The sequence below is a fragment of the Perca flavescens genome, chromosome 20 (genome assembly GCF_004354835.1).
Source record: "Perca flavescens isolate YP-PL-M2 chromosome 20, PFLA_1.0, whole genome shotgun sequence".
NCBI lineage: Eukaryota > Metazoa > Chordata > Actinopteri > Perciformes > Percidae > Perca > Perca flavescens.
The window spans coordinates 10888525-10899589 of NC_041350.1; the positions used below are offsets into that span (position 1 = coordinate 10888525).

Sequence of the window (11065 nt, forward strand, 5' to 3'; positions counted from 1 at the left end):
GCAGCCTCGGTTTGATGGTCAACAGCTGTGTGGAATATAATGTGAGAGGTCTTGGACATGTTGGGTGAATTAGTGGAAGACATCTGGGTATCTAATTAATTAGAGTCCACGCTTTTCATACCTGGTGGTGTTAAGTGAAGTTTGCTCGGTCAGTCACATGGACCTTTACTGTCCCTACTTATAAGCAACAAACTGGATTCAAGTCGTTTATAACTGTAAGGACATCCAGCCGCTATTGGTGTTTCTGGTTAAAACAGGTTTAGTAATACACCTGTATACCACAGATCCTTAATCCCTTACATCTTATGGTGACGACTGTAAGAACTCAACATTCCATTTGAGCCCTGTGGTGGCAAACCACTCTTCTAGCAACACACTGAGGACTTTTCTTTTTTTTTTTCCAGTGTTGTGTTCCCACGCTACTGTATGTGTGATACAATGCCCGAAAAATACGGTATACTTGGTAGCAGAAATGGGACTACTTTGTGACGAGACCACAGAGGAGTAACAATACACTGGATTCTTTTTTCTTTTTTTTTTTTTAAACATCTTACACGTGTATTTTGTATTAAACTACAAACATGCCTGGAATGCATCATTGTGATATTACAGGGAAGTTGGACTATTTCATTATAAGTTATTTAAATATAGTAATGAGATCCACAAAGAAGCATGGTTTAGAAAATGAACTGCTTTATTAGCGCTATCATGTTTATATCCATTGAATGAAGTGTACAGGAGTCACTGCTTAACGAGGGATAGCATGGTTGAACTATTATGCACAAGGTTACACAACTTCAGTTATGAAGAATATGGTGTATGCTTCAATAAAATGAAAAATATCTAATATTTTCAACCAAAGTGTGTGATCTTAATTGTGAACAAGGACATTAAGAAGACAACTAAAAATGAGATTGTCTAAACATCTCTGTACGAAAACAAAAAGGTCAGGTTAGTGAATTTATTTCTAAAGAAAACTTTTACAGAACCAAGGCAGCGAAGCTCTGGCTTCAACGGTCAGTTTCCTCCATCAGAAAAGCACATCGACCGACAATTTGTCATCTTAAATTACTGGGGAGGAATGTTTGAGTTTTGAAGACATTAATCCTTCTGAAAAATTCACCGAACAATATGGTTTCAGGCAACTTTTACTGTTGAGTCAGCAGCTTGTGTATGAAAACGTGCCTGAATTTGTAATGACTTTGAAATCAATGAGACTTAAATAGCACAACACAACAAATCACTTGGATCTTGGCCAAGTCCCAAATTAGATTAGGTGCATATGGTATCCATTTATCAATACAAGAGCAATTGTTGGGTCAAATAAAGGCAGTTGGCATGACTTCTATCTTAGTCTTTTTGTTATGACAAAACCCAACACAGCCAGAGAACTGTAAAGTATGTCAGATAAACAGAAACAGTTTCTTCATTGCCGAGATCCTGCTCATGACTCTGGAGGGGCAAAGCATAGTTGGAAAAGGTATAGAGAGGTGCTGCGGCTCCTCTCATGCACACATGCCCCGCAGTCTGCACAGCACATGTCACAAGGCCTTTACTGACACCCACACACATCTGCCTTCTGGATGGCTGGCCAGGGACAGGTTGCCCCACTATCTGTACAGGCACGAGTACTTTAACAGCTTGCATTATTAACGAATGGGAGCCATGCTGATTAGTTCACTGTATTTGGGCTCCACTAGGTCGCTTCTGTCAGCCTGTACACAGCACTCCGATGGTGTGAAGTCAACCCTCTATTAAAGCTGACAAAGATGCAGCATTATTCAAACGTTACAACATACAAGCGATGATAATTGTAGTGGCAGATGAACAGTCTTTATTATAATAGACGAGTACCTCATCAAGAACACCATCTTACCCCTGCACAAACACAGCCCTGCTCTGACTTTAGGGCCAGAGTTCTCCACTCGGCACCTGAGGCACTTAAACTTTTCTTACAATGTTACAGGGTTTAATGAGACCACAGTGCAGAGCATCCTCTTAAGCAGCTGAGAGTACACTGGTCACTGCTGCTTTACAATTTAAAAGTCAGTTCACACAAATCACTGCTAACATTTTACTGTGTAACTCCTAGTGGTCATGTTTTTAAATATCCACCACAGACCTCTCAAATACACGTCAAAGAGGAAAAATGTTAAATGATGTGGGTGAACTAACCTTAAACAATCGCTTCCTGCTAACACCGTGCCAATGTGTGGGGCACAAAAACAACACAAATAGAGAATACACTCACAACATTTCAAACAGCAGTACAAAAAAAATGCATAAATACACATTAAAACATGCTTGCTCCTTAACATAATTTATCAAACATCAAAACATGCATAAATCAAACAAAAATACAGAGCAGCACAAAAATAAACACATTTAACTAGGAAATAACTACAAACATTAATATGAAGTGCCATAAAACATTAGCCTAATTTAGGCTCCTTTCAAAAATTTTTGGTACCATGGCAAAACGCCTGCTTTTTGGGCAATTCCTTGCTTGCCACTCTTGGAGGGTCATTGTAGGGATTGGGATTCCAAGACGCCTCTGGTAGTTCCTAAAAATAAGCACAGATCTGTATTTTGCGTTGGCTGAAACAGGTCTGCTTTAGGACTATTTGAAATCCACACCTCTTCATAACTATGAAGAAAGCCAGTGAGAGTGATGTACCTGCGTGTCAGATCAGAGGGATGTTGCCACTGTCGACCACCTGTGCCTGAAGCCTGGTCGGCCACATGCGTCATCAGTGACAGCAGCTCAGTCATGACATCTTCAGGAAACACAAGTATGCTTTTTTTGAAACTACACTTAAAAATGAACATGATAGGCGGGTGTATTGGGGTTCTCTGGTGTGTCTGGTAGAGCTCAGGGTCATACCTGGATTGGCACCTCGATGCTCTTTCATATGTCTGGTCACGGAATGAACATAGAGCCGTTTCTCACGCTCCCAGTCCACCTCCCGGTCAAAGATCACCGGCCTGAAAAAGACAAAAGGGCTATACAAAACATACTTAAAATATAATATGTAATTGTTTAGGCTGGACCCCAATATTCAACCATTAGGATATTCTTTTTTTGGGTAGGTAACAGATTTGCAATTTTGGTATTCAAATATTCAGTTTTTTTCCCCTCTTCAATACTGTAGAATAACAGGAACCTTTGATGAAACCCCCATAACAGCACAGCGTTTCCATTTCAGTTCAGTGTAAGAGTAGCCCACAGCAAACAGCTCCACAAACTTCAAGCTGCATTAGATCAGGCTAGATGTGTTGGACATATCTAACAAATATTTACCTTTTAATCTAAATTGCAGTAGCCTTCAACAGTAAATAACCCGTAATGTTATTGAATAAATAAATGTAATAAATGTAAAACAGGTTACCCCAATCTCCCCACAAGACTTCAGTCTCATTGGTTTTATATAAAATAATCTGCAGACCTCATCCACATGATGTTAACTGTGGCTAGCTCAGCTGGACAGATGTCTCAGGGATGAACAATACTGTGCTTCGACTTAATCTGTCCATTTACTGCTGTCACTAAAATGCATTTATACTCAGAGCAGGAAATTGTCGCTCACACATTTAATCGCTTTTGTGTTGATCTTGTTAGAAGAGAGTAATCAAAGTGATGCTGTCTGACACTCCGCTTTCAGCTTGCAACTGAGCAGCTGCTTCTGTTCAGGATGCTAGTTAAGCACAAGTATGAGCCTCAGATAGCTAAACCACACAGCCACCAAACAAAAACTATGTGGAATTTTCATAACTTTCTGCTTCAGAGTTCTACAACACGACTGCCTCAGGTTTACAGTTTGTGCAGCCCTTTCGAGTGGTAACCAAACACACCTGTAACGAAGGTTGTGCATTGTTTAGATATTTACGATTCTGATGCCAATTCCGATTCTTCCTTTCGATTCATTCCAGTTCTTATCGATTCCCAATTCCAATTCTTTGAGGAGTGGAGTTGAAAGGGGTCACATGCTTATTTCACAAATAAGAGGAAAGTTTTATTTTGATTCAAAAGGTGGGTTCAGTTTGACAGGGCTTTTTCTATGTAAAATAAAGCCACACTAGAGCACCGCTTACTGTGCTCTATGGCTGCAACACAAGTGCCTGGCCGCTACGGAAACCAAAACTTGCGCATGTTAAAATTGGAACCCATGATCAGATTTGAAACCAAATCCTCCAAACGATTCCAATAAAGAAACGATTCCGATGGAATCGTAATTTTTGAAACTATTCCAAGTAGGAATCGGTTCTCGATGCCCCGCCCTACCTGTAACTCAATCTCATTAAAACGTTAAAGGCTCCACATAGTGGGGCAACAGCATACTACAGCAAATCTACACAATGAGTGTAAAATAATTAAATAATTACAGGCAATTAACCAATAATCGATTAATCTTCCTATAAAATACCATTTCAATTGTATTCCTTTTTTAAATTTAATATTCAAATTACATTTGAATTAGGGCTGCAACAACGAATCGATAAAATTTGATTACTAAAAAAGTTGGCAAGGAATTTAATTATCGATTCGTTGTGTCGCGCAACTATTAGGCAACCTAGTCGCGGAGATAAAAAAAAAAAAATTTAGTTGAGCGCGGAGCGAAAGAAAAGAAAAAAAGAGCAGAGCGGGGGTAGAGGAAATACAGAGAGAGACCGGAGAGACCCGTAACGTTGTTCTGAAACACTCGGCGGAGGCAGAGAAATCAGTACGACCCAAGTCATCCAAGGTGTGGGAGCATTTCACACTAAATAAATCAAAAACGTGTTAATTGCAAGATAAGCAAAAGCGAAACGGCATGGCACGGGCGCACCACGGTGATGAGTCAGCACCTAAAACGTAAACATGTTTGAGTCCTTGATGAGGGAGTTCAACAGCAGGGTAAAGTCACTACACTATCCTACTTCTGTTCCGTTCTGAAGTGAGGAACGTACCGTCCCTCCAGTAGCTCTTCTGGCGCTGCTGTTTACTCATTATCCAGCTGACTAGCATGACAAGCTAGCGTTAGCTCGGTAATAACTGTAATAAAGCAGGGGTGGTATACTTTGCAAGACTAAAGACACGGTTTTATTCACTCGCCTTTTTTGGCCCATTCATTTTTCAATCTGTTGTCATGTATATATTATGTGCTTTGTCCCATATCAGTTATTGTTGACAAATATATTAGTGTGTGATGTATAAACAAACTTAACTTGCACTTACAACAATGATGGTAATAATTTAATGAATAAGTGTGTGTGTGTGTGTGTGTCTGTCTTGTCTGTATCTGCTATTTGGGTTACTTACCTTAACACAACTATTAACTAAAACAACAAGTATGTATGTATTGAGTTGATGTAAATGAATGCTTTTTTTTTTTTTTTTTTAAATAATCGACAGATTAATCGATTATTAAAATAATCGTTAGTTGCAGCCCTAATTTGAATGCATGTATGGGTTATCAGACCAAAAAATAAAACAAGAATTAACTAGCTAGTAAGGTTGGGCGATACGTTAGCACCCGGCAACTGCCATTCACATTTATAAAAAAAATAAACATTCCAGTAGTAATTTCAGCATTCGATAGTTTAGATTTTGTTACTATTAAATAAGCCCATATTCGACTTCTGACAGCCCTATGGCACAGAAAGACAGACAGGTAAAAATATGAGAGTATTATCAAGGACAAACACTGTTGCCCTTCCACATTGTGTTTTATATGGTCCTACAGCTCTCCCTAGAGGCGGCAGAGGCTACTACAGTACCTTTGACTCCTGGCACTGACATATTTGGCAGACGAGGAACCTCTGTTCTCATCTTGGTTCAGCTTGGTGGGGTTAGCGGTTTGCTCTGGCAGAGAAGTTGCTGCCGTTTTACTGCTGGAGGTGTGCTGCCCAAGAGCCACCACAACTGATTTCACCTTGAAAAAGTACACAAGTTGAAGAACTCACACTACATATTGTACAAAATGAGCATGTGATATGCAAACAAACATGACTGCATATATGCGGGACCACATCACGGTCAACCAACTCTGCTTACCTGAACTTGGAGGGGTAATGTGGTCTCATAAGAAGTGTCCAGAGTGGTTTCCGCTCTGCCAGGTGTAGCTTGAAACATGGAGGATTCAAATATGGGGGAACCAATATTCCATGCCTCATCAACATCACCTTCTAAAGGCTCTACAGGACAGTTATCAGACTTCAACAATGGCCCACTTACAATAGGACACAAATCCCTAACTGTGAAGGAAACTTCCTGTCCAGACCGCACAGCTTGTTTATGACAACCTGGCTCAGATGAACATTCAGGATGGTCCCCCTTCTTGGATCTAACACACAGGTACTCCTTCTCTGGAGTCTCAACCTCACCTAACCTTAGCAGGGAACTTGAGGTAGCTGGAGGCACCTGAGAGTATACTGACTGAGAGGGGTTCTTTCCCATTTTAAGGTCCTTTATGTAGGACATGGAGAAATAACCCTTATCCTCTTCTACATAATTTACATTCAGATGCATTTCTTTCTTAAGCTCCTCTCGTCCTTCCTCCACTTGTCCATCTCCTCTTTTTAACTCTTGTCCATTTGCCACAGTTAAGACTGGCTTATTTTGAGAAAATCCTACAGCAGTGCCTAAGGGATTGAGGCACAAGATGTCCTCAACATCACAGTCAAAGGCAGGTGCAAGATCTTTCTCACACCTCAAACTGTGGGGTGCAGTCCCCTTACTACCCACTGGCTGTGTTGAGGAACAGCATTCAACTTGCTCTGAGCGTAGCAGAGATCTCACACTTTCTTTTATTTCACTCTTAATATCTTGCGTCTTATCGAACAATTCAGGCGTAGAGATGGCAAAGGGGGACATTGAGTCCTGTGTTGCAGGAGAGCTGCTGTAGTCCATGAAACACCCGAGGTCTGGGGACACATCCTTTGGACTACAGGCCTTTTTTGCTGGAGTCTGATAACTGTCATCCTCCAATTTTTTTTTTCCAGCACTATTGTTTACCAACTCAATTTTAAAATTAATAAACGGGTTTGAGAGTTTTGTCTGGTGATCAAGACTGGCCTTTTCCTCACAAGTGATCATCCTTGAATAAATGGACAGAGGTGTAAAATGTTTGGCCGGATTGAGCCTATTGAAAATTGGGTTTGTTTTGAAATGCGCTTTATCATCCATGTCTGTTGAAAACAGAATAAAACACATACATCAGATCATCAGTTAACTAACTTCAGATCATCATTGGATAACAGCAACAATAAATGTTTTTATAGTCAATGATTGGAGCTAAAATCAAAGTGCTATAAATATAAAATTAACTTGTATAGCGATAGTACTTAAAAAAAAAAAAAAAAAAATATATATATATATATATATATATATATATATATATATATATATATATATATATAAAAAAAATATTTTGTGTTCATCAGAGCCATCATCCTTCATAAATCTACTTAAGTAAAAGTAACGTTAATGAGAAGTGCATGACTGACCCAAATCCTGAATACAATTAGCTAAATCGGAAATGAATTGACACACACTTGCTATAGCCTAGCTAAGTTAACTTGTGGGTTTAGCCATCTTCACAAACTCATATTAGCATAAACTTACAGGGTTCCATTTTAAAGAAAAACAAAGAACCCAGATTTTCAAAAAACACCAAATTTGGCAGGGTGGTTTAAATAAAATAAGATTTTTTCCCTTTAGCTAGCTAGCTAGCTAGCTAGCTAACGTTATGAGTTTACTTAACTAGCTAAATGGCGGACTCCTCAAAAATATAACGTCTAGTTTCAAAAGGGGCCACCGACAACATGTAGCTAACGTTAACCTTACTTACAGAACAAACTTACACACAATGTGCATTTTTCTCCAATAACGATGCATTTATGGTCACCCTGTAATTTTCTTCAAAAAGCTAGCTAAGTTTCCTGTCAAGTCATGGTTGGCTAAATCATTTCCCTCACCGTAACATTCATTGACTGGGATTTAGCGGACGTTAGCTACGGTCAATAACTTGTAAAAAAAAAAAAAAAAAAAAAAAAAAAAAATGTTGCACCCTAACGTTAGTGAAGTAGGAAATTTGCAAACGTCGCCTTATCCTAACATTACCTAGAAAATGGCTACAGTTTACATAGTTCAACTAATCAAATTTAATTAACATAAAAAGTGGTTCCCAATGTAGCTACCTAACGTTAGCTAGAAGTACTCCGCGGGCATTTTGCTACGCTAACAGTATTAGCATTATTTGTTTCAAACGTTAGCTAGCTAATTTCGTTTACGGTACTAATAATTTGGCGTAGCTAAACTGTAAACGGTAATATAAATTAAGATAAGCTGATGCCAGCTAACGGAATTGTGCACTAATGCTCTACCAAAATGTGATAACATAAAATCAACTCACCTCCTATTGAATACCAGCCAACTATGGAAAACACCAACTACCTGTCGCTCATCTCGGCCACGCGCAAATGTGGTTGATAAAAGAACGTGCACACGGGGATTACATTGGATGGTGGCGCTGTTCAAGTTCAAGCTTGTATCTAGTTTAAAGTGTTCTTCTTCTTCTTCTTTAGAGTTTAACGGCAGTTGGCATCCAAGTCGTTGCATTACTGCCTCCTATTGACAATTTCTCAATATCTATTTATTCAGACCAATACACTACAATTTCCTAAAAACACCAGTACCTTTCAAAAATGCAAATAGATATTTCCTTCCATTCATAATAACACCACTTTCAAGGACATCTGTAATCCTGAGTTTATAGTTTAAAGTGTGCTGCATTGTTGTCATTCAATGTTGTTAGTTCGGCTCTTAATTAGCGACTTTTGAATTGACAAAACTCTAATTGAGAAATTCTGGAACAGACTGCAACAGACAGTTAGGACGGCAGAGAAAAACATTGGTGTCAAACTGATGCCTCCAGACATTACTTGACAGGAAACGGGCAGGGAGCAAGTATTATCTTCAGGCCCACCAACTACCCTATTTCAGCTTCTCCCCCCTGGTGGGCGCTACAGAACACTTCGCTAAAACAACCAGACAAGAACAGTTTGATCCCACAGGCCATCACCTATGAAGAGTGTCAAGATTAATCCCTGTGCAATAACCAAACACAAAGCATCCACCTTTTATAGTGTTAAACACATAAATTAAACATGTAAATATTTGTTAATACACTCCAGATCCAGTATAACTATATAGACTAAACTGAATACAGTGTAGAAGTCGGTAGAAGTAGCCTACTGATTCCATGGGTTACTCAAGAAATTACAAGTATTCTCATCATGGTAGTTGACATTTTTTTGAGCACAGTCGAATATCAAAAATCCCGCTTTCACTAAAGTAGATTTTCAATTTCTGTAATAGGCTCCTTTTGTAAAGGCAAATAATCACTTTTAAAAGTATGAGAAAATCTGACATATGTTTTCGATTTTAACTCTGGTTATATTCAGTCAGCAGGCTACATTTACATTGCTATGTTTTGGTTTTAAAAAAGTAGCCTTAGTGACCACATCTATCTCAGTGGCTGTTACTCAAGGTAGTTCTTCTCATAACAGCTACTTAAGCATTTAATTTGATTCATTTTCAACTCAAGTAACCATAAATGTACTTTACTATTTTTAAGTGAATCCAGCACTTCTCTAATATTCTACCACTACTTTCACTCCTGCAGGATTCTGGGTAAGCGATAAACTGTCCTGAAGTCACACTTCATTACAGGTCTCACTCCCATGACAGAGAGAGACAGAGATTAGTAAGATGATAATGTTGTTATTATTTGTTGGTGTGAGATACATTAGGTGATTAAAAGACAGGGGGAGATGAGAGACTCCAATCCGGTTGTAGAAATGTAAGCCATGTCCCAATGCAGGGGCTGCAGACTGCGAAGGCTGTGGCCTCCGAAGGCTGCAGCCCCTAAATTGGGACATAGCTATAGTTTCAGATTAAGCTTCTCTTAAAACTTGTGAATATGGGCCTGAAGGTATCAGGGTCAAGATCCATAAGCATACAATCATCACGCGTGTATGTTCTCCTTTTTTTTTTTTTTTAACTTTCTCAAAAGCTTTGTTTGATTTTTTACAAGGGGAAAAGCATTGTTTCCTGTGAGGGTTGTAAACTGGACGACTCCTACACACTTTCTTATCTTTATTAGACACACACAAACCCACACAAACACACACACACACACATACCACAAACCCTAATCAATATGACTTCTGAGTAACAATCACCTAATGAAGCTTAGACTTCTACTTCCCTGAAGTCTGAACCCTACAAATAGTGGCCAGTCTCTAACATAACATAATGCCTATCTTTTTCTTTTTTTTTTTTACTGTAACGTAACAGCAGACCTGTTTCTCATTGGCTGAACCGGTCACACCATCATCCACTACGTTTATATTGTTTATACACAGACACCCATTGACGATGACATAACTAGGAGGCCGTCCCACCACTTCCTTCATAAACTTGAGGTCATGACCCCACTGTAAATCAAATTTAAATACATTTTGTTTAGTTTCCACAGAGAAAGAAATCGGGCAGCTGTTTGCTGATACGCATGCATTTGTAGATTATTTCCTTAAACTTTATTGATGAATACTTCTAACTTTTTTACATTTAGTCAATTAAAAGTTAACTCCATGAGAACATTAGTTCTCTTTTGTAGTTCCAGAAAGGCTCTTCCCCCTTTTATTAGTACAGTGTCCACTACTATCTTAACATGTAAGATACAGTTTACAGAGCTGACACTGTTGTGACTTTTAATCTTTAAATAGGCAGAGAGAGAAAGTAGGGCAGTCTGAGTAGTGTCAGGTTACAGTGCAGTGTGTGGACCTGTGATGGTTAAAGTAATTTTTCTTTCCTGTGTGACAGTTGCTAGGAGCTCTCAGCATAAACAACTCTGATGGTATGATTTCATCTTCCTGTCACAAGTTATCTCTCACACCACGGGAGATTACCCCACCTCACCCACTTTTCACTGGCTGAGACATATCACCAGATATTAAGACACACCTTTTTTCTAAAGAAACCTACAGTATATCTACGTAATAATACATTTTGACAAAAAAC

General features: G+C 38.9%; 1 protein-coding gene across 3 annotated transcripts; it reads right to left on the reverse strand.

Annotated features, from left to right (window-relative positions):
- Positions 1-671: 671 nt before the first annotated feature.
- Positions 672-8679, reverse strand: kop (askopos). Of its 3 annotated transcripts, none has more exons than XM_028566495.1 (6): positions 8394-8679; positions 6035-7167; positions 5758-5912; positions 2885-2985; positions 2678-2777; positions 672-2564 (listed from the first exon to the last, which is right to left on the reverse strand). In XM_028566495.1, exons 2-6 carry the CDS (start codon positions 7163-7165, stop codon positions 2438-2440), a joined length of 1614 nt encoding a protein of 537 aa, XP_028422296.1. In that variant the 5' UTR covers positions 7166-7167; positions 8394-8679; the 3' UTR covers positions 672-2437. The 3 variants fall into 3 exon arrangements, with proteins under 3 accessions (XP_028422296.1, XP_028422297.1, XP_028422295.1); XM_028566496.1 differs by having other exon boundaries at positions 6035-6174; positions 8394-8672; XM_028566494.1 differs by lacking the exon at positions 8394-8679 and adding an exon at positions 7843-7993.
- Between the last annotated feature and the right edge of the window lie 2386 nt (positions 8680-11065).

Bases quoted from the DNA above. Each gene is read 5' to 3' on its own strand.
- kop (XM_028566494.1), bottom strand. From the start codon at position 7,876: ATGCATCGTTATTGGAGAAAAATGCACATTGTGT. The intron at 7,168-7,842 runs GTAAGTTTGTTC...TGTTTTCAACAG, and splicing joins GAGAAAAATGCACATTGTGT to ACATGGATGATAAAGCGCAT. The intron at 2,986-5,757 runs GTACTGTAGTAG...TGTCTTTTTCAG, and splicing joins GTCAGTGCCAGGAGTCAAAG to GCCGGTGATCTTTGACCGGG.